Source organism: Daktulosphaira vitifoliae, unplaced genomic scaffold (genome assembly GCF_025091365.1).
Source record: "Daktulosphaira vitifoliae isolate Bord-2020 unplaced genomic scaffold, ASM2509136v1 Scaffold_5, whole genome shotgun sequence".
Classification (NCBI taxonomy): domain Eukaryota; kingdom Metazoa; phylum Arthropoda; class Insecta; order Hemiptera; family Phylloxeridae; genus Daktulosphaira; species Daktulosphaira vitifoliae.
The window spans coordinates 28600197-28625836 of record NW_026099576.1 but is presented as its reverse complement, the minus strand read 5'-3'; the positions used below and the strand labels follow the sequence as shown (position 1 = coordinate 28625836).

At 26.2% G+C, this 25640-nt stretch overlaps 2 protein-coding genes across 2 annotated transcripts in view; both read right to left on the bottom strand.

Annotated features, from left to right (window-relative positions):
* Positions 1-1450, bottom strand: part of LOC126908287 (uncharacterized) — a 13500-nt gene extending 12050 nt beyond the window's left edge. Inside the window, exons 1-4 of the mRNA XM_050690202.1 lie at positions 1333-1450; positions 1037-1078; positions 890-940; positions 719-748 (exon numbers count right to left, since the gene is read on the bottom strand). Coding sequence (XP_050546159.1) covers positions 719-748; positions 890-940; positions 1037-1078; positions 1333-1422 — 213 coding nt within the window. The 5' untranslated portion in view covers positions 1423-1450. The remainder of the gene's footprint in view (positions 1-718; positions 749-889; positions 941-1036; positions 1079-1332) is intronic.
* A 6613-nt stretch (positions 1451-8063) lies between these two features.
* Positions 8064-21613, bottom strand: LOC126908695 (uncharacterized). Its single transcript, XM_050690998.1, has 9 exons — positions 21475-21613; positions 21172-21216; positions 21021-21071; positions 20900-20926; positions 16981-17028; positions 16663-16710; positions 10292-10355; positions 10133-10209; positions 8064-8930 (listed from the first exon to the last, which is right to left on the bottom strand). The coding sequence occupies exons 1-9, from the start codon at positions 21562-21564 to the stop codon at positions 8178-8180; spliced, it is 1203 nt and encodes a 400-aa protein (XP_050546955.1). The 5' UTR covers positions 21565-21613; the 3' UTR covers positions 8064-8177.
* Between the last annotated feature and the right edge of the window lie 4027 nt (positions 21614-25640).

The window sequence follows — 25640 nt, the reverse complement described above, 5'->3', positions numbered from 1 at the left end:
TTTTTATAATATTAATTTACTTAATTCATAGATATAATTGTTGGTGTTGACATTATTATGGCAACCATATTAATTTATAAAGTTATATAACTTCTTGCTACTTTTCGAAAAAAAAATTTATTTGGTAAAAGAAAATATGCGTTATTATTAAGTATGCGGGGGAAATACGCATTGATTTTTTTAAATTTAGTATCATCCCGGCTATTCTAAATGAATCTCTTAGGCGAAATAAAGCATCGTAGAATATCACAGGGAACATTGTTCTTTAGACTCCTTGATCTTGAAATTTTAACATATTATTATACCCAATGACTTTAAAATAATGTTCTGCAGTAATGTCACAATGTATTATACTAATCAATTATATTTAAATGAAAAATAATCAAATAATCTAAACTATACTTTAAAATCATAAATTTATAGTTATAAGTTTTAAGCACATGCTTAAAAGTATATAATTCAGAGGAGTTTGGTAATCTAGACATTTTATATCATTTACTCCTGTTTAATTTTTTTGGTAGTTAAAAATAAAATAATATTACAAAATTTTATATACATACTAAACTGTCTCGCCCAGTTTAGCATGTATGATCATTATTGTTTTTCGCATCTTAAGTATAAACAGTACTAATTTTCTAAATATTGAGGTAAGCAACATTAGCCCGCGTTCCCTTATTACTAAAACTGTTATAATATTTGCTTAAAAATAAATGCTCACCAATTTTAAAGGACCACAATTTATATATTTCTAAAATAAAATTAAAAAACTGCACGATAGATTATTTTGATTACATTTTGCAAAATTATATTAATGTCTAAACGATAGCAATACTGAAGAAATATTTATGATAACGCAACATAGGTCGTAATGATACACAATATAACATACTTCTGAAGGGCTGAAACAATTTGTCTCCGTAATCCACTTAGCATTGTTATGCTAAAATATAATCAAAGGATGTTAATAATATTTCTTTTAGTATCAAAAGTGTTAATTCATAAAATTGAGGTTTTATTTAATAGTGATTAAACTTACAAATGCATTTTTATCAATTGGATATTCAATATGTATTTCATTCTATATAAAAAAAACCTCATTTGGAAATTTTATACAAAGATTTTTTATTTATAATCATTGTTAGAAACATTATTTATTAAAAAAATACTGATTCAAGGTGCCCGTGAATAATAAAATTGTATCATGACTTTTAGTTCTATGAAAGTGTTAAATTTAGTTGATAATTTAAACTAAAACTGTCACATGAAAAATAAATAAAAAGTATCTACACTAAATTATTAAATGAACTATCATTTAATGACTGTTCTAATTACCGTGTTAATGAGAAGTGTATTTCCCAAAACATTTCCAAAAAAAAAATCACACATAATAGTTAATACAAAATAATACATTTTGGAAAACATTTTTAAGAAATCTGAGATTTGTGTAGTATAATTGACCAATTTATAACTTAAAATATATATTTTATTTAAATATCATTAAATTATTGCATTTTTATAGGTATTAAAGCAAATAAAATATTAAAAATAAGCAAAAATTATTTTGAAATGTACCGTAATGACATATTTTGTATATTTTCAAGACAAAAATATATAAATTATACTAATATATTTGTGTATGAAGGGCGAAAAAGATGATATTTACTTATTAAACTTTTTATTTAAAAACTAATCTAATAAATTACAAAAAAATATACAATAAATTAATTCTAACATTTTGGTCTGAAATTATAACTTTTTATAATTGTAAAGTAGTTATTAATTTGATTTTTGTAATTATTTTTTAAACTATATTTCGTTTTGTTTAACGCGTATGATGTATTAAGTAATCATTATAATAATGGTATCCTTAAGTTAATATAATTATAATATTTTTATAGTATAAAATGAAAATTATTCGTAAAATGATTTTAAAAATAAATTGTTTTTTGGTTTTCAATAATCGCTTAAAAACATTTCTAAATACTTCATTGACAGTTAAGATTTATGTCAAAAATGTATATCTTTATATTTTAAATAAATATGAATTTATTAAATTAAAATATTAGAGCTTCAAATGTTCGTTTAATGTTTAAATTATTGTAATTATAACAAGAATATTTCCAAAAACATCTCCAAAAAAAAAAAAAAACCACACAATAATTAATACAAAAAAAATATATTTTCAAGAATATTGAGATTTGTGTATTATAATTGACTGATTTATAACTTAGAATGTATTTTATTAAATTTTCTTTGAATTTAAGCATTTTTATATGTATTAAAGTAAATAAAAATAACATATATTAAAAAAGGTGAAAATTATTGTAAACTGTACCATAATGGCATATTTTGTACATTATCAAGACAAGAATAGATAAAATATATAATTATGTTTTTGCATGAAGTGTTATAAGAAATGCTATTTAATTTTAAAACTAATTCAATGAATTACAAAAAATACACAAAAAATGAATTCTATCATTGCTATATGTAATTATAACTTTTTATTATTGTAATGTAGATATTAATTGGATTTTTATAATTAGTCTACAACTTAGCATAAAAATAAATTATATTTATTTTAAGAGGGACAAAAATAAAACTGTTATCCTTAAGGTAATTTAGTTTTTAATTTTTTTTAATACAAAATTATATTTACCGTTAAAAAGATTATAAAAATAAATTGTTTTTTTGTTGCAATACTAGCTTGAAACACATTTCTAAATTTCTGTTGACTGTTAATTCAGTCTTAATATTATACGTTTAATTTATATCTTTGTTTTTGAAATAAATATAAATGTATTTTATTAAAACTTAAAAGCTTAAAATTTTTGCTATCAATGTATTAAAGTTAAGAAATAAATCTAGAAATAGACCACAGAAATAGGTTCAGGATAATGTATAAGAAATTTCATCTCGCTAGCGTAGACACCAGTCCCGTTGCGCTGCGATACAGTGTCGGTGGTATCGGACTCTACGGGCCTACGAAACGTCGGCACGACCGCAGTTTCCCTAGCTCGGGGAATCGGGCACGCCCTCAGGTTGCGGATGGAGGAACGGTCTACAGATATGCAGGTTAGCTGCGAAACAAGCAGTACATTCATCTGGACTGACGAATAAGCGGTCGCGGACAGCGAGCTCCGCGTTCGGTCGTTAACCCTGCAGATATGGTTGAGGAGTGGACGGCCATCAGGGCTCGTTTTACCTATGTCCGGCTCCGATTTTGAGCGATTGAGCTGAACTGGAAAAGTGCCATGTCTGTACTTACGGGCGGACTGGTGCTTGCGGGAAAGCAAGCGCAGCGGCTTGTGAATACTATGCTAGTCGTCCCCCCGCACGAACACGTGACATCAGCTGCCAGAGAACTCATACGATGCGTTCGCTCCTTGTACGATTTGGAGCAAACCCGCACACCGGAGGAGGATCTCCTGACCGTCGATTCATCGAGCCCCAGGAAGTTGCGGGTAACGAAAGTAATTTTTTAATTTGAATTAGCTTAAATTGCTAATTTTATCATGCGACGAAAGCAACGAACAGTTGCCGAATTGGTAACATTTGTGTCTTTCACGCTTGGGTTACTAAGTTCATACCCGCCTGAGGCAATGAATTTTTTGCAATTTTTCCTTAGTTCTTTTTGAGTTAGAAAAAAATTTACGATTATTGTGAAAAAAGCGTATGTATTATACTTCAATATGAAGTATATTAATATAATATAAATTTCGATCTTTATTTTATTTTCATGGTCAAAACGGGCATCAAAGTTAATGTTCGCAGTTACTGGTACATTTATGTAAATTATTAGCACATTATATTCATTATTGTTATTTTTATTACTGTTATACCACACGGATGTTTTGATTATAAAATTTGTCATTTTGTACTGAATTGTTTATTGTTATTTGTATAAACTTATTTTTATGTGAGCCAACAATCACAGTCTTCTTTCTGTATAAATTTAAATACAAAGATCCTTTCTTATTAATCATCAGGTATTCGAGTTATTATTTCTCACCCTGGTATTAACAGTTAATAAAAAAATACGATTTTTGTAAAAACATTCTTTTTGATATTTTTAACTTTATAATTCTATAACTTTTTAAAATATGTATGGATCAATACAATTTTTTATGAGAAATACTATTTATATATATATTTCATTCGACATACTTTTTTTTTTTTAATTTTTCTTTATACAGAGGTGGTTTAAAACTTAAAATGCGTATAGAAAGTAGAACTTTTTCAACTTAATTTTTGAGTGTTCCAGAAATACTGACACTTTTATATATATATATATATCAATACGTTTTTCATTAAAGTAATAACTACTTTATAATTTCACTGTAAAAATTACTAAATTATTAAATATAAATTTCATACTATATTTAATTGCTATATAAATATATTTATTCATATATTACACTTATAAATCATAGAACTTGTAATCAGGATTTTAATAAGGAAATAGGAGATTATGTTGCTTTGTTTCATAGAAGATAAAACTTTTTAGTTTTTCTTCTAAGATTTTTCTTAAAAATAGTCGAACCAATGTAATTACAGCGCATTAAAAAATGTCTGATTACTACTAACCAATATTCAACGATATTTTTACAAGATCTGGGCGATTTTTCTAGTCATGATATCACACTACAACCATCATAAAAAAAATAATATACAAAAATAGTTAATCTTTGTTAAATTGACTAAAATTAAACAGTCTTTTGTAGGTACAGTTTAATTTAGTTGGGTATTAAATATTAATTAAAAATATAGTTTGAAATGTGATTTAGACTTTATGTGGGCAACGTTTTTGCATTCAATAATATTTATACTGTATCCTTTAAATTATTGATAATGTAAGATTATGAACACGTGTAGTTAATTGATCACAAGTCATCTGTGGAATACCATAAAGATAGTTACTCATTTTAGCTTCGATGCGAAGCTGAGAAGGTATTGGTTTTACTAAGATTTTTTTTTTTTTTTTGTGTCTGTTACCACTTTTTCTCAGCTCTCACCGAACGGATTTCTTTCAACGATACGTCAAAAGATCACAAATCGTATCTAGTCGAAGACATTACCCTTCAAAATTGAAAAAATTTCCTTCGTTACCCGTAAATGGGGGAAACCTCCAAAAAAATTACAAATTTAAAAATCGCTAATTTTCAAAATTTTTTCAATTTTTTTTACTAAAAACTGCCGTAACTTTTTCAAAACACCAATAAATGGAATAAAACACCAATTTTTTTAAAATTAAACACTATCTAAAGATTTGCATCGAAGCGTTTTTTTTTTTATAGTGATTTTAATTACTGTCAGATATCATTATACTTGATCCATCTATGCCACATACCACTGTGCCGCGACCCCACTGTGCTGGGTTTTTTTTTTATAATTTAATAACGTTTAATATTTTCACATTAAACGTCTTTAATCGTAAATACTTTGCTCGCAATATATATATTAAGTCATAGATAATGATAGTTTTCTTGATAATATGATAATTGTGGTTAAACTAAATAGATAATTTACATGTTAGGACAATTTTATTTTTCATAGAGTAGTTATTTGATTAACACTTAAGCAGGCGCGTACCTATTTTTAACGTTCATAGTCGCGTGGGGGTCTATTAGACCCCATTTCTAAAAAAGTACAAAATATGTATAAAAAAGTTCATTTTTTTTAATTCAAAGACATTATTTGTTACCATATGATATATAAATATGGAAAAAAATTTAAAAATAAATAAATTGCAAAATTATGTGCATTACTAAAAATTATATTACAAAAATAAAACTTAATTTTCAAAATTTCATTAAAAAATTTTGGTTTGTAAAAAAATTATTTTAACTGTAAAATCTTATTTTTAAGACGGTAAATATAAGCTTTTACTATTACAAAATGTATTTTTATTAATTTTTCTTGTATTTCTTTGAGCTCAAACACGGCTTATATTTATTAGTTTTATGTGTATTTACATTTATATATTCATTTTTCTGAATTGAATTTTTTTATTATTAATATTACAATACAATTTAATTATTATAATACCAGTATATAAAATTATTCTGAATCTGTTGAACATTGATTTCTCTCCCAACAATTTTTGCATACTGTTTTCATATGTTTTAGACACATAAACTTTTGATATGTTTGATATGAATTTATAGTTTTGATGTCCGTATTTCTTGGACAAACAGTACATCTTCCTCGTCTTCCTAAAACTGAAGAGCATTCAGGAGGTTGTTCTTCACCAGCAAATTTTAACGCCTTTTGCCTGAGAGACCTTGGAATATATTTTGAAACCGCTCGTTTTTTTAGTTGAACCTGTAATGACAATAATGACAATCCCACTTCTTCTAAAAATTTTCTTTGAATCTATATATTGTTTTGGGTATTTTTATTAAAAATAATTTGAGCATTTGTACCAGCTAAATCTATGAGTCGGAAAAATAACACCAAACGCCTTACTTTACGTGACACTGAATAAGTAGCACATAATTCATCTACTATGTGAACTCCAGTTTTTGTTTTATTATAAAAAAAATTTGGGCTTAGAATTATCTTCTGGCTATTCAGAAATAGAACCATAAAGATGCATAGTAGATAACATAATCACATTTTTGTTTTTTTTTTTTTTATATATACGAAGCAGTTGTTATTTGTTTTCCAAAACCAAACAAAGTTGAATTTTCGACTCTATTTTTAGTAGAAACAAATTGTATTGGTAATTCTATTTTTCTTAGAGTACTGACAAGTATTATTTTTTTTCCAACGAAATACTACTGAACCAATTATCAACCGTAATATTACGGCCTGTATCATAAATCGGCTGAAATAATCGAAGTACAACATCAATGGCTGAATTAGAAATTTTATAAGGCCCGTCTTTTTGTTTCTCTGTATACATTTCCATATTGAGAGTATACCAAGTTTGAGCGTCACAAATGGTTTGAATTTTCAAAACATATTTAGCTGGTTAACTTGGTATATAGATACGAAATGGACATCTGAATGCAACAAGTTGTTCATCGATTGTAGTATATTCGGATACAGCGTAATTATTTTCACAATTGGCCAAAAAATGTCTCTAAAAGCTGCGTAGTTATCAATTTCTTTACGAGATTGACAATCTCTGTAATCGTAAAAACTAATACAACGTAATAAAAAACGTCATTGTTGAATGAAAAATATTTATTCCTAAACCATTTGTTCTCCAAAGATCTTCTAAAATTTTAATGTCCAGACCTATTATATTTTAAAATATTATTAAAACGTCATTTATACACATGAAGAACATCTGTAAAAAATAAAATAATCGATGTGACTTTTTTACAGCGCCATGTTTTGTTCTATACATTAAACAAAACTAAGTTAAACGCGTCAGTACATATTAAGCGTAGCACTCTTGTTTCCTGAAAACATGTAAAATACTCTCACTAGAACACATATAATGTTAGTATAATATTATACTGCATATAATATTAAGTGTCAATAATGCACAGTACTCTCGCTTATCTGAAGTAATTTAAATTACGATCACATAAATAAAATACTCGGATAATAAAAATAATTCTTAAAACCTTTTATTTATACTTATAATAAGCACATTAATGTAACTATATCATTTGTCAACCACTTTAATATATATCAATTTACATACTTAAATGAAAAAATTTTGAATTTCTCGCTGTTAGATCTTCGCAAATAATTGAAATTTGTAGATTTAATAGAAAATTTTTGCAAATATGAAAATTATCAAATGATTTTTTTTTTATTTTAAATAAAAATTGCAATCAATTTTTTTTACCAATTATTTTGATGATTCAAAAATTCAATATTGAATAAGATAGGATATATTTTTTATAAAAACTAATCTGAAACAATTTTGTAAATTAATTCTCTTTACTTTTTACGCCTCTAAAATTAAAAAATTTAGCATTTCAGAAACTTTGCCGTCCTTTAAATTGTATAATACAATTATCATAGTTATTATTATTTCATTTATAGAAAAATCATCGAATAAACGTATAATTTATTATTAAAATTTACTAGTCAATAATAATAAAATAATAAAAACTAGGAACTCTTTTTCATAAAAAAAGAATGTATTATTTTTTTAGAGTGAATTTAATAAAAATAAATAAATTTCAAAAATCGAAATTCTCTTCCTGTATAATTTATGGTCTGAGAGTTAGTTGGTTATTTTCTATTCTAAATGATGTTAAATCAAAAAAATTCTTGTATTCTGTGGTTATTAACCTAAAAATTATCTCCAATTTTTTTTTTATATCATCTAGTTGATTTGGTATAGTCTCAAAATTGTATGAGATGACGTCTTTTTCGTGAGGTTTGGGAAATTCCTGAAATACTTTATTTAATACATTTTGTGGTAATTTGTGTGTTCTTGCTAAATCACTTATTTCTCTTGACGTTAAGAATAATTTTGAATATTTCATCATAAACCCCTTGATTGTTTTCTCATATTGACCTGATATAATATCTTCATGTAAAGTTAGAAAGTCTAAACGTAAGTCATAACATATGTCATAGGATTCTTTTGGATATATTTGTGCGGTACTCAATTGTTTAAAAACTTTTTTAAATAATTCCCAATCTATTACTGCCTCACGATCAATTTTTAGTGTCATATAGATATATACAAGTAGTAAAAACGCATACTTAAAAGTTCTATCATCCATGATTCTTCGTGCTTCCTCAAGAGTCAATGCAACATTTTTTTTATACGTTGTTGAGTTGTTAATGAAATCGGTAATTGTTATATTGTTTCGAGTAGAGATATTAATGTTAACAATCTCCTCTTTGACGTATTTCCATAAAGGATGTTTTTCTATCATATATAGTTGTACTTTTATAGTGTTATCATAAACCGTAGAATGAGCTAAAGTTCTATTATTAGAATGATTACTCTCCTGTAAAAATTAATTAATAATTTATATCAAATTGAAATTTAAGTATCTTCCTTCATTAAAAACGTATTCTACACGTGTTACGTCGCTTGAGCCTAAATTCTCGTCAACAGTATTCTAAGGGACCAATGGGGGATAGCTGGCTAGGCTATATCTCCCTTAAGTACTGAGGTTTCCTATTTAATTTATATTTCTTTAGAGGAACTACCAAGGGTCGCACTACAATATATATATATAACACACTTGGTTAACAACGATATAAATATTTATTGAGTAAAGATACATTAAATAAATAGTAAAACCTGCTGGACACCTAGAGATGATAATAATCCAACAGGAAGCTTTAAATTAGTCGGTAAATGACTAAATTATTATCTAAGTATTACTAAAAATTAAGTGACCCGAATGAGCTCGAAATTACGAATAAATGATCCTTCTAATTTTCATTATGCTATTTTAATATAAAGTGAAATATAAAAATATTAATGTATACTGTATTAAAACAACTTTTTAGGTTATATCCTTTTATTATAGAAAATAACAGAATTTTTTCAAATGATGATACTAATAGCTTTAATTAGTTATGATTTGTGATATTTTGACAAGTCTTTGAACAGAATTGATCAAAAAAAAAAAAAAAACAGAATTTTTAAATAAAAATTAAAATTTTCAACTTAAGTATTGAAAATGTTCCGGAAATACTCCAAACATATGTTAAAATAAAACTTAGTTTATGCATTATAAGTTAAAAAAAAATTGTCCCTATTTATCTTCTATTTGCAAATAGTTGCCGTAGTTAAAAAATATGCAACTTTGGTGTTAAAGTTTACGATTTCATATTGTATTATTTCAACTTTAAATTACTATAACTTTTTGAAAAGTGTTTGCATCAATAAATTTTTTTTTTGAAATACTTTATGTTTACCTCTTTTATGTGACATATATTTTTTTTTAATCGGACAATTTTCCCTTAAACAGGGGGGTTTAAATTTTGAAAAATACGAGTAAAAAGTAGAACTTATTTTTTGAAAATGTTCTAGAAATATTTCAAGCATTAAATATATTACATATTATAGTTTACAATAAATACTATAAGTTGTATCTATTTCATGAATATTCCTGTATTTACTTTAAAATTAAAGTTATTCACAAAAGATTTAAATTTCAAATCATGGAAAATATTTTAAATATATTGGTAGACTCACATAGATTTTAATTACGTTGAATAGAACTTTATTATTCAACATTCGAATAGATTGCTGCAATAAATTAATACCATTTTCTGTAAATAAAATGATTTCATAATTTGTTCAATATTTTTCATCAGGTGACATATGGATGTATTCAATATGATGTACATTTACCGTCGTATGAATAGTTTTTATATGTTTCTTTAGGACTTAAAGTTATGTATTTTTCTCCAAACGTCTTAAAAATACAAATATCATTTTTTAAAGGAATTCAGTCATTTAAATGAAATTTTAGGAAAACAAAATAAATAATTTTAAATATGAAATATTTGTTCCGTTTTGGTTCTCTATATGTTTTAATGAAAAACCACTATTAAATTATTATTATTGAAATTGTATTTATCTAATATTCATCTTCGATATGGTTTTTAATTTACTTACGTATATTTTTGTAATTTTATTTTTTTTACTACCATTTGATATATATATATATATATTTATATATATATATATATTAGGGTGGTCCTTATTTTTCGACTTAGGAAATTCCTTGGTCTCACATCCCAAATTTGTTTATATACATGTAAAAACGAACCAAAAAAAATTTTACTTTAATCTGACAAGTTTAACCCGTGCCTACTCGGAGTTGAAAATTGGACAATAGGGGTAGTTTTCCAGTGTTTTGTACTTAATTCGGAAATGAGCGATCATAGAAAAAAAAATATAGATTATAAATTGTTGACAATGTTATGGACTATAATTTTAATTTTTACACATTTTTTTTTAAACTCATTAGTTTTCGAGCAAAATTTAAAATTATACCATATTTTGTTGATTTGCTCAAATTGAAATATTTACGAATACTACATTATATTTGACAAACATTTAGAGATATGAATACATATTTTATACAAAAATCGTTTATTATTTAATTATTAACAAATTCAGCACAAAAATTACTGATGTTACAATTTTATAAATTATGCTAATTGTTTTTCTCAATTTCAAAATTCTTTACATCATAATTAAGTTAATTTTTTCTTTCGGGATACTTATTTTTATAATCCTTGACAATTTGTAATAAATACTATTTTTGATTTTCATCATTGGTTAAAATTCTGTTGTACTCTGTTATAAGTTATACAGTGTAAAAAAAAAATTGATTAATTCCATACATCAAACAGTTATAACAACATTTATGTATACTGGGGTGACTGATTAAAATATATACAAAAATAAATCACAAAAAGAGTATAAAATAAATTGTAATATACTGTATTACACATGGACTGAAAAGTCCCAAAGAAAACTTCTTTATTACAAAACACTAGAAAACTACCCCTAGTGTCCAATTTTCAACTCCAAGTAGGCACGGGTTAAACTTGTCAGATTGAAGTGAAATTTTTTTTGGTTCGTTTTTACATATTTACATGTTTTTACATGTAAACAAATTTGGGGGGTGAGACCAAGGAATTTCTAAAAGAAATTTTTCATAATCTATAACTAAGGACCACTCTTACATACAGAGTGATTTTTTTATCATAACCCACTCAATTACTTGCAGAATAATATTGATTTAAACAATTTTTTTTTATTATCTTTAGTTACATATTATTGCTGTCATAGTCACAGATTGTTTATTATCAATTATAACTATCAATAGATATATTTTTTGTATTATCAGTTAGTGTATTTATAAACTCAAAACAATGTACCTTACTATCATTGATAATAACAATGCTGTGTACCTGCTAATAACGATGTCATAAAAAATCAATTAGCAACCTGTATTTGTAATCCCTTGTGTATTATACCTGTATATTAATTCAAAAATTTGAAACTTTAAATGATTATATCTAATAAACGAATTAAGTTATATTAAAAATTCAAATGCCATTTACTATTAAATTAAAAACTCAAACATTTTATTAAATTAAAAATATGTGTTACCATTTAAAAAAACAAAGTTGACCCCCCTCCAAGGCATAAGGGATGAACTTAAAAAGTATTACATAGTTAAAAATTCAAGAATAATGTGTAACTAAAGATAATAAAAAAAAAAATGTTTAAATTATTATTATTCTGCAAGTAATTGAGTGGGTTATGATAAAAAAATCATCCTGTATATATATTCGTGAGTCACAGAAATATAACAAATCCAATAACTCTTGATTCAACAATCTTTTTTATGTATTTTTTTTAAAAATAATTTTAGCAATTATAGTCTACGTTAAAATTTACTTATTTGTTTTGAATAAGAAATAAAGTTTAAATTAATTTTTTGAATTCCTTCCGAATTTCAAAATAGCCATTTCATAACCCCTTTTTTAAAATTTGATGTATCAATAATAATTTTAGGACTAACTGAGTTTCAAGCATTTCAATACATTGAATTTTAAAACCAAGTCAGTGATATATTATTATGATGTATATAAAATAAAAGTGTTTTTTATAGTGATTCTAAATCGTTGACCACTTAATTAAGCAAAAAATGAATATATTAATGGGTTTTTTTTTTTAATTTAATATTTCTCTGAATTTATTAACCATCAAGTTGTGGGGATATATATATAATATTTTATAAAGTTCAATTTATTATATATTTTATTATTAATTAATCATAATATAATCACATAGGGAATTGACATTAATTTTTCAAATCGTTTAATGCATATTTAATTAGTTTATAAAATAGAAAATAATTTAATATAAAAAATTATTTGTTCTATACAACTTTTGGTTCAGTATTTTGGAAGCTATTAATAAATTAATGTAAAGACTAAAAGAAAGACCGAGGATGTTGTTATTTTTATCACTAGATATTTTTAGTTCATTCTCTTCCCGATTAGGTATATAAATTAATTAATAACTTTGGATAACTCAGTTAATAACTATTTAATAACTTATGATTCAAAAGTTAATATCGACTAGTCATTTACATTATTAGAATTTTTCTATTATTTAAGCTAGATAGAAATATATGGTTCCATTCAAAAATAAATTAAATGAACACTCTTATATGATATAAAAAAGGACCTAAAAATGATTATATTACAAATAAATATAAATACATTATATGCATCTCTATTTCGTTATAAACCTATATATTATAAAGGTAATTAACAAAAGTCAAACAAAAATTCTCAAAATAATCATTGTTATAAAATAATTTGTTTGGCTAATGTTAAAAGAGTATTCCTGAATTACCTGTATCCTGTATTTAAAGAAAAATTTGTTTTATAGAACATTTAAAATACAATGAAAATTTAATAAATATTCTTAAAATAAATATAGTTTAAAAAAAACCCAGCACAGGGGAGTCGCGGCACAGTGGTGACGTGGCATAGATGGATCAAGTATAATGATATCTGACAGTGATTAAAATCACTATCATAAAAAACGCTTNATAGTTGGATCAAGTATAATGATATCTGACAGTGATTAAAATCACTATCATAAAAAACGCTTCGATGCAAATCTTTAGATAGTGTTTAATTTTAAAAAAATTGGTGTTTTATTCCAGAAGCTACATGATCTGCTGGTTCCTTATTAATATCTCGATTAAGATAAAGTATGTCGAACGAAAAAGGATTTATTAAAAAATATTATTTCTTAGAAAAAAATTGTGTGGATCCATACACTTTTCAATAAGTTATAGCATTATAAAGTTAAAAATGTAAAAAATAAAATCGAGAATTTTCACACAAAAATAGCATTCGGTAGCCATTTTCACCATGAAGACAAGTCCAGAGGTCAAATTTTTTTTTTTAAATTAAAGTATATTACATTAGCTTTAATTTAAGATATATATAAAAGTGTCAGACTTTCCGGAACACTTTCAAAAGTTAAGTTGAAAAAGTTCTACTTAATATATGCATTTTTCATATTTTAAGCCCCCCCACATATAGAGAAATGGTCTAATTTTAAAAAAAAGTATGTCAAATGAAAAAGGGATTATTAAAAAATAGTATTTCCCATAAAAAAATTATATTGATCAATACACTTTTCAATAAGTTATAGCATTATAATGTTAAAAATGTAAAAAATAAAATTGAGAATTTTCACACAATAATAGCATTTGGTAGCCATTTTCTCCTTGNTTTTTTTTTTTGTGTCTGTTACCACTTTTTCTCAGCTCTCACCGAACGGGTTTCTTTCAACGATACGTCAAAAGATCACAAATTGTATCTAGTCGGAGACATTACCCTTAAAAATTGAAAAAAATTCCCTCGTTCCCCGTAAAAGGGGGAAACCTCCAANTCCCTCGTTCCCCGTAAATGGGGGAAACCTCCAAAAAAATTACAAATTTAAAAATCGCTAATTTTCAAAATTTTTTCAATTTTTTTTTCTTAAAAGTGCCATAACTTTNAATTTTTTCAATTTTTTTTACTTAAAAGTGCCATAACTTTTCAAAAATGAACGTATCAATATAATTTTATTTTTATATAGATGCATAATATCATTACCTTTTATTTGGTATATTTTTTTTATAAATCTGACTTTTTACCTGCCTACAGGGGGGGATTCAAAATGACAACTTTTTCACAAAAAATTGACTTTTTCAACTTAAATTTTGAAAGTGTTCCGGAAAGTCTGACACTTTTATATATATCTTAAATTAAAGCTAATGTAATATACTTTATCATGGAAAAAAAAAATTTCGGACTTTATTTTATCTTCATGGTGAAAATAGACATTAAACTTAATAAAAAAAATACGATTTTTGTAAAAAAATTCTTTTTTATATTTTTAACTTTATAATGCTATAACTTCTCGAAAGATGTATGGATCAATATAATTCTTTTTTTTGTAGATGCATGATGTCTTTACCTATCATTTGGTATATTTTTTTTATAAATCTGACTTTTTACCTGCCTACAGGGGGGGATTCAAAATGACAACTTTTTCACAAAAAATTGACTTTTTCAACTTAAATTTTGAAAGTGTTCCGGAAAGTCTGACACTTTTATATATATCTTAAATTAAAGCTAATGTAATATACTTTATCATGGAAAAAAAAAATTTCGGACTTTATTTTATCTTCAAGGTGAAAATGGCTACCAAATGCTATTATTGTGTGAAAATTCTCAATTTTATTTTTTACATTTTTAACATTATAATGCTATAACTTATTGAAAAGTGTATTGATCAATATAATTTTTTTATGGGAAATACTATTTTCTAATAATCTCTTTTTTATTCGACATACTTTGTCTTAATCAGGATATTAATAAGGAACTAGCAGTTTATGAAGCTTTTGGAATAATCCACCAATTTTTTAAAATTAAACACTATCTAAAGATTTGCATCGAAGCGTTTTTTTTTGATAGTGATTTTAATCACTGTCAGATATCATTATACTTGATCCAACTATGCCACGTCACCACTGTGCCGCGACCCCCCTGTGCTGGGTTTTTTTAAACTATATTTAGTTTTCACTTTTTAGTTTCATGTTAACATAGTAGTTAATATCAATATCATGGTTGTAACGGGTAATGGGAAATCAGGGTTCGATTCCGGAGAGGGAGTCTAAGAAACGGCTACCACATCCAAGGAAAGCAGCAGGCACGCAACGTGGAGGTAGTGATGAAAAATGACGATACGGGAATCATCCTTTGTAATCGGAATAAATACTCTATATATCTCCTAATGAGAATAAAGCGTATTAATATTTAAGTTTTAATAGTAATTAGAATATATATATATATATATACATGTAAAGCGACTTAAGTACGTTAGCAGCGTAGATGATGAAGATGCCCGAGTGCGGATCAGTTTGTTGACGTTGTCACTTTGACAACGGAAAGAAGACTACGGTATCATTAGCGGGGGGACGTCGTCGGCAGTGCGGCACTTGGTGGACTTTGCACCGTGGCGTATAACGCGCGGTGTTGATCAGTCAAATACTCATAAAATAGGGCAACGGCTTCATTAGCAACGGTTGATAAAGATGGCGAGAGTCGGGGGCATCGTGAACAACGAAACGATGCGGGGCCGTGTCAATCACAATAAAAATTTGTTATATATATAATTGATAACACGCACGCGAATACGAGTACGAAAACCAAAAATAAAAATATACAGGAAAATATGTATGTAGATGAGTGGTGAGAGGGGTGGGGTGAATGCGTTACGACAGTCTATTCTCAAGGTCATACACGACGGGATACGCGACATAATAACACGTGCCCCGTGGAGTTACAAACTTACAACAAACAACATACATGTGAAACTAATATAAGCGTGTTAATATAATTTTATTTTTATAAACTATCGATAACATACACATTATTGATATTGACTGATAATTTAAGTTGACACCCTTAACATGTATAGAGGAAGAACTTAAAAAATATTTCATGATTAATAAATTGATAAAAACACAAAACTAAAAGAAACCAAAAAAAAATTTGTTAAAATTATAATAATTATAAGGTCAATAATAAAATAATAACTTTGTATGAATATTTTAATTATAAAATAATTATTAGATGTAAAAAAATTATATGCATAAATATTCAACGTTTACAATAGAAGTTACATACGATTTTAATCATTTTATTGATTTTTGAATTTTCATCAACACGATCATTCTAAAAAAATATCGGTACATTATTAATTTATTACTACTAAGAAATACAAAGAATATTCTTCCTATTTAATTTATAAATGTTGTTATGATTAATATTATTATTATATATATTTGCAAGCTCAAGTCTTTTCTTATACAAACACACAAATAAGAAAAATTATTCCACCCTCTCACAGTAAGATAAAAATTTAATTATAACAATTTCATTTTTTTGTGAACTATATAAATTTCTATTCTCTCACGCTAAATATCTTTTTGATTAAATACTTACATAATTCAAAAAAATTTCAGCAAAAATTTTTTTTTTATTAACGAAATCCTGAAATATAACATAAAATATAATTATTCTGTTTGGTAACATTCACAAATTTATCTATATTTATCGTAAGGCACTTAATTTATCGAAAAATAACAATAACATTAATCATTTTACATTATGTGTTTATTTATTAATTTTTTGTGTCTATCACTTTTCCTATACTGGACCAATTTTTTTCAACGATATGTCAAAAAATTAAAAATCGTATCTAGTGAAAGACATTACCCTCAAAAATTGAAACTTATTCCTTCGTTCTCCGTAAATGGTTAAAATCCCTCAAAAAGTTACGATTTTTAAAATCGATAAATTTCGACATTTTTATTTTTTATTTTTAAAATTGCCATAACATATTGAAAAATGAACAAATAAAAATAACTCTTTTTTAAATTGAAACCCTAGATATTTCTCTTTCATTTGATTTTTTTGAAAATCTGACCGTATTTGAACAGAGGGGGATTCAAATAGCAACTTCTGGATAAAAATTTCTATTTGAAAAATGTTCCGGAAATACTCCGAGCTTCAAACATATGTTAAAATAAAGCTTATGTTATGTACTAGAAATTAAAAAAAAAATTGCTATTTTTGTGTTCAAATTTCAGAACACCACCCATTGAAAGTACTTTTTTTCAGTTTTTTTCTTAATTCTTTTTGAAGTATAAATAAAATTCAAAATTCATTAGATTGTATCTCATTTAGATTGTATAACTTCAATGAATACCAAGGAACCCATCACTGTAGTTTTCCTTCACAAAAAGAAATTTTTAATTCATATTAAAATTATTTTACTGTTGTTTTTATTATTTGTTATTCATTTTTCTCAGCTTTCACTTGACTAAATTTTTAAACAATACGTCAAATGATTACAACAAGTGTCTAGTTAATGATGTTACCCTACTTGCTTTTAGAATAATTCATCAATTTCTTAAAATTATACACTATCTACAGATTGGTATCGAAGTTTTTCTTATAATGGTGATTTTTACCATGTCAGATTAAATATATACATATGCTCACTATGTCACAACCCCACTGTGCTACCGTTATTTTTTTTTATTTGTTTCTTTTAGTGCAATATTTACATTGACATATTTATATCTATGTGAGAGGAAGGGAACGAACGAGAAATATTAAGTAGAAAAAATAGCAGCACCTACTTTTCATCTTCAATTTTTACTTTACTTTGTTAGTAACTTCCGAAATACTGACCCAAAAGTTTTTATCAACCAGTTATTTTCTTAATTAAATCACTAGTAAATTATGTGTGTTACCATTTGAGCGATAAAATTTGACATCCTTTTAAGATATAAAGGACGAACATAAAAAATACTTAATGATTGAAAAATTGAGTGAAATATTTAACTAAAAGAAACAAATAAAAAACATTAGCACAGTGGGGACGTGGTACAGTTATAGATGATTACTAATAGTAATAAAAATCACTAACATAAAAAACGCTTCGATTGAAATCTATAGATATGTTTAATTTTAAAAAATTGGTATATTATTCCAAAAACAAAATTAACTCCTATTTTTCTTCAACTTCGTCTGTCATTTGCTCATAGAAGATAGGTCATCGGTAAATTTTTTTTTTTACTTATATTTTTTTCTTAAATTTTCAGGGTTTATTCTTTATGCTATATTTAGAGTAAAACAATATTTTTTTTTATGATCTTTCCATTTTTATAGCTATTTCAATGTAAAATATGTTAAGATTAGTCTGAACGTCAAAAACCACACAGATTATTCAATATTAAATTGATCGACTTAAAATTTTAGAATTATAACTTACAGTTTACATTAATAACAATTTTTAACTTTGTAGAACTCTAAATACTAAGAAAATTGTTTTGAATATTTGAAATTTAGTTGAATCATAGATTACATACAATACCACATTAGAAAATCATTATAAAATAATAGCTTTTTAATGGTTTTAATTGTGCTCAAAAACGCCAATTTACACATAAAAGTGCCATTTTTAGAAAGTCCTTGAAGTTTAAAATTTCACATCATTTTTTTTTTTTTTTAATGTAAACTGTAAGTTATAATTCTCAAATTTTAAGCCGATCAAATTAATATCGAATAATTTATGCGGTTTTTAACGTTCAGATTATTCTTAACATATTTTACATTGAAATATCTATAAAAATGGAAAAGTCATAAAAAAGAAAATTTTTTTTAACTAAATATAGCATAAATAATAAACCTCGATAATTTAAGAAAAAAATGTCCTGATCATGCAACCACTTTTGGATGTTTTGACATTGTCACTACAACTCCCTGCTGGTTAAAGGGCTCACGGTCATTTCCATGACTTTTGGTATATGGCTCAATTTTCAAAATTCATATGTCATTCAATAGCTCATTATTATCTTATTCTAACGCAAAAATAAAAATCCGTAATTGGCCGTTTAGTTTTTGTAATATATGACTTCAAAGTTTTCAGTTAAAATTGATCATATCGCTAAACCTAAAAGGTTCAAATAGTTGACTAACATCAATTAAACTTCTACGCAACGAGTGCAACAGTAATTCGAACATGATCTCGCATTCCATCCTCTGAAAATAGGATAAAAGCTATTTTACGTTTTTCGAAGCTTATTTATTTCGCTTAGCACAGGCGTAGGCCTTATCAAACTAATATAGTCCTAATAAGCATAGCTTAAAATTTACAATAGATGGCGTTATCAAGAATTTAGTCGTTTTTGCTCTCTACTGCGTATGTCCAGTAAACACGTGTTACGCATGTGCAGTAACTTGAAATATATTTTATCTAATTTGCAGCGGATGGAATGTGAGATCAAGTTCGAAGTACTGTTGTACTTGTTGCGTAGAGCTTTAATTGATGTTAGTCAATTATTTGAACTTTATTGGTTTGAAGATATGATCGATTTTCACTGAAAAATTTGAAGTCATATATCTCAAAAACTATGGATTTTTATTTTTGCGTTAGAATAAGTTAATAATGAGCTATCGATTGACATATGAATTTCGAAAATTGAGCCATATACCAAAAGTCAGGGAAATGAGCCTGGGCCCTTTCACTCAACCTACATGTCAAGCTTGAACAAAAAATGAAAATAACATCCGATAAATACGATTCATAAAAAGAACAAATAATTTATTATTAGGTGATGCTATCCTTTGTACCTAACGACCTATTTTAGTAAGGAAAAACACCGGAGATTGCGTAGATCATAATGCGAAGTGGTTTGGATAGTGCCACGGTCCTACCAGAGTTCTTGAGATTGTTGCAAACCAAAGGCAAACGGTACGGAAAACCTAGTTGTCCGGCATTGGTATTCTGTTTAAAGACACGAACAAAACCCTATGTGTAACATCGCTCCAGTTCGTAATGAGCCGTCGTGCCCAATAGCACCCAGTGCTAACACTGATCACAGTTGTAGGCGGAACTCTACGAAGAAAAACCATAATAGACAATAAACATTGATCCAATTTACTAGAAACAATAAAAAAAATGTTAGTATGTTTTTTATGAAAATCCGATGAACCTGAATACAGGAAAGATTTAAAAGAGACTACACACGAAAATGTCACATACACCGATAGCGAGTAATTCGTTGATGAGTAAAAATCTTAACATTTAGCTTAAAACATTTGATCTTGAGATTTTTTAAAAACTTGAAATTTTACATCAATCAATCCAGTCTTCTTTCAAATTTAAAACAAATAATGGCAATAATGTTATCAAATTGTGTACACATGCTGAATAGGGTGAGATAAACATTTTTATTTCTTACAACTTAGGTGTAAAAACTACTATTTTTCAAGATCTTAATGTGTGAATTATTAACCCGTGTTCTCTTATTAACAAAACCTATTATAATGTCTACTTAAAAGAAATTCTTACAATTGTTGTAGATCCACACTGCAGAACCTAAAATAAAAAAAAAGTATAACAGAATGATTTTATTAATCAATGAAAAATGATATCATAACATGAGCAATAACAATTCTCATTACAAACATACTGTTGAAATTTTGAAACAACCAGGCATAGTAATCATTTTAGCTTCATTAACCTATAGTATAATCAATAAATGTTAATAAGACCAATTTTTAAATAAAAAGAGTTTAATTCATGAAAGTTAATAAATAAATTCAATATTGATTGATATTTACATAATCCCCTTCATTTTTCGAATTTATAATATCCATCACACCTTCCTATATAAAAACAATATATTTGAAAATTTGCTATAAAATTTGGTATTATTAATTACAATAAGCATAAAAAATTATTCATTTCAAAAATAATACATTGAGGTGATTATGAAGAAAAAAATTTTATAATGATTTTCTTAGTTCTAAGAAAGTTTTAGGTGTAAGATTTTACACTAACAAATGTCACATTGAAATTAAATAAAAAAAGCATCTTAACTATATTATTAAATTAAATATCATTTAATAAATTTTTCAAATTACTTGGCCAATTAAAATTATATTTCCAAAAACATCACCAAAATAAAAATCAATCGCAATAATTAAAACAAGAGAATATTTTTTGTAAATCATTTCTTTAAAATATTAAGGTATAAACTGTATAAATGATGAAATCATATCATAGAATATATTCTGTTTATTTTTCATTAAACTTATTTAAATTTATATGTATTAAAGTAAATAAAATATTGAAAATTATTTTAAACTGTGTCATTATAGCATATTTTTTATATTATCTATGACAAAATTTAAATTTATACTTTAATTATATATAAAGTATGAAATGAATTGCTTTTAACTTTTGCACTTAATTATATAAAACTATACTATTATTATTATTAACTATAGCATGAATAAAATTTTTACTAAATTATGTTTTTTTTTTTAATTTTTGGCGTTTTAGGTATATCTAGATTGAAATTGGGATTTTTTTTATGTATTGCTTATTAAAATGGGTCTGTGATAGCTGAAAATTTTCATGGAAAGACATAAATAACTTGCTTCATTTTTTCTACATTTTTTTCTTTTTTACAAAATAAAACGATAAGTGCTTGGGGTTGTCAGAGTTCATATTTTACATTTAATTAGATTTTTTTAAATTTGATTTATTCCATTCTCAAAAGAATAATTCGGGCTTTTAATGATGTAAATTTAAAATCATTTTATCATGAAAATATAAAATAATAAAAATTCATGTAAAAAAATTGTTTATATTATTGAACAAACGTACTTATATAGCGTCTTACTCTTTGGGAGCTATACAAATGTAAATATAATTTTAAATTGATATCAATTCTGAGTAATAAAATAAATTTACTTAGTGTAAATTTTTTCAGCACTTTTTTAAAGTTATAAAGTTTGAGTGATAATTATTAATAATAACCACCAGGAAACAGTATAAAAAAAATTGCTAATTAATTCCCGAAAGAGTATATACTAATATACAAATAGACATTTATACAGGATTTCATATTATTTTAGCATATGTACAAATTTCTATAGATTTATGGCCGGTCCCAAGTAGTTGGGATTAAGACGAGGCATAAGAATAAGTACAAATCTGTATAGAGCTTTTAATTTTTTTAAAACAGTTAGTGCAAAAAGTCAAAGTTAAGTTTATGTTATTTAGACCCTACATATCAAGGTAATTTTTAATACAAAATTAAGTTCTAAATACCACATATAATATATTTATTTATAATGATGATTATTGTAAGACCTGGAGTTATTTTGATAAATAATAACAAACGTAAATCTGATGAAGACATGGATTTCTGGGGTGGAGAGCAATCTGATGACATTTGCTTACAAGCCGAATTAACAATACATTGAAAAATAAAAATTCTGAAAACGCTCAATGAAGCAAAAGCCAACGGTTAAATATGGTCAAAACACTAGGATTTAATTTAATTCAATCCGCTTTCTGAGTTATGGCTAAAATATTTTATAAAAAGAATCTAAATTGATGCCCCCAGCAATATCTTGACAAGATAAAACCCGAATTAATTGACTTATTGGTAAAGTTAATCTCTGAAAATGTGATTCAATTCGGGCTTTAACTTGAGGGTACATACAGTGTGCCACATACAATCATTAAAGAAAACAGGTCTTTTAGAATGTCGGCCCGTTAGCTTGTTGATGATGATTGATGATACAAACGATTTGAGTAGTATAATCGACGAGGAGTTTGCTAAATTATTGTATGAAGAAGAGGTCTACCGTGGTAAGGGTTCAAATTACTACTCTGTGTATATAAGTTTACTCCGCTTGGTGGTTTTTCATATATTAAATTATCGGAATGTATTGAAAACATTGAGGCAAAAATTAATGTAATGAGTAATGATAATTTATGTTTTAATTATAAAATAATCGCCAAAATTTTAACTCAATAAATGCTAATCGTGTAAGTAATTACACAAACGTCGAAGAAAAATATAATTTTTTAGGATTGACATACCCAGTGTCATTAAAACAAGTAAGCAAAGTTGATAAAAATAATCCTAACGTGTTAAATAAAGTTTTAAGTATTAAAATATTTCATGCTAAACAGTGATTTTTACATATAAATTGTAAGTTTCGTTAAATTTGACGGCCATTTTCCCATAGAAGAAAAGGTGTTGGGAAATCTTTTTTTTTTGAACTGATATTCTTTATCATAAGCTTTAATTTGAAATATTTATCACATGTAAGGTATTGTTACACTCAAAATGGAAAGTAATCAATACTAATGCGTGAAGGAATATTTTTCATTACGCAATTGCATTAATCAATGAGAATAGAATAATCATAACAATTAATTAAATTTATCAATTTATATAAACTTCAAAGTCAGGAAAACATCGTAACAATGCACGAATAGGACAATTGACAAAAACAAGAGAGAAGGGAAAAATATTGTACAAGTTACCAAAATTTAATTAAAACGACGTCCAAGCCGTAGCTCACAAAATCGTCTTCACCCATGGTTTGATCACCAGGGCCAAAAAGTAAAATTGAGGTAGCCATTGTGTTGTATGAGTGCATCAGTGGACAAAAGTAAAAACTGGCTGAATAAAACTACGATCGGAGAACAAGTAAGTGAGATTTGCATTTGAACCAAAACGGCCAGGCGACTGCACGGTGTAATGTCTGATGACAGATGGACAACGACGCTAACAACAGTGTATGCCTTTTCGTTTAGCACCTGGAATCGGTTGTAGTGTGTACAGGTATTACAGTGGTCAGCTGAATGATCCTTAGCATAGTCACCATTGATTATGTTTTATAGTAATTGCACAATGGATAATTTTGATGATGACAAAAGAAATTATTTTTTTAATAAGGACGATTAAATTAGGTTGCAGATGTTCAATAAATAATTGTTATCCTCAATAGAATTAATACCTCACAGAAATAAACATTCACTACCAAACGTGCAACAACAAACTAAATATATGTGTTTATAATGTCTAATATTTTAATATACTATCTTATAATTTTAAGTGATTGATAAGATGATCAAATTTTTATGTCACAAAGTCTTCGGTTTTTAATTACGATTAATATGTTTTCATTTCGAAACACCCTTTCCAGTTCCTCATTTTTCCTTGTTCTAAATTATTTCGTTTCTCTGTCTTTAACAGTTCCAAAAATCTTCATTAAGACTCTCCTTTCAAAAACCAGTAATTTCCTTTTCTCAATCTTTCTTAGTAAACAGGCCTCAGCCCTATAGTTGACAACTGGACATATTAAGGTTATATGAAGCGCCAAGAGCCAGAGTGGACTATCCTTCTAGATATACTAGTTGAAAAAAACAACATTGAAGTTTGAACTACAAATTAAAATTTCAATTGAAATAACTAAGACATATACTTTTACACTTATAAATAATAGTTATTCTATAAAATAACGTACTAATGAAACAGTTGTTTAAAAAAAATCAATGATGGTCCACTCTGGCATTATAGAATTAATTTTTATAAGGCTTGGTCTGAATGGTTTTTTAGCGCAATCTATTAAAATTTTTAAAAAACAAATTATTTTGATACACGCATCACTAGACAACAGTAGATTAGGATGATTGCAATAATATTCTCGAAAGATGAAAAAAAAATGTGGTATAGTCCGCTCTGGCTCAGAGCGCCTATAGAAATTATTGACAAATAATTTAAATATTTTCTCAATATTGGTATCTGTTTGCGCTCAGCAAAGTTTATCTTTAAATTGTGGTCACACTGAATGGTCACCCGTTACTTCTCTTATCAGTGGTCAAATGAGTCGGCCGGAGTAGCAGTTATGCGCTTAAAAATCTACTCTTACATTCGTTTTTGAATTGCCAAGCTGTCCACCTGTCGTTGGTGAAAATCTCGATTCGTGAACATTTGCCATTGTGTTTTTAAAAATTAATTGTTAAATTTTCTTGGACTTTTATCGCTGTCATATTGTTGACGAATTTGTAACGGTAATTCACATTATTATTGTAATTTGTAGGAAACTTTGCTTACAATTATTTCCTAACTTAAATTCTTAAATCAAGTTTTAGAAACCTCGTGGTTGATTTCAAATTTCTTATTAAATATTGGTTTATTGGTAATATAAGATAATTATTACACATTTGTTGTTGTCATATCAAATAGATATTGTAATAGTACATTAAGCAGACAAGTCAA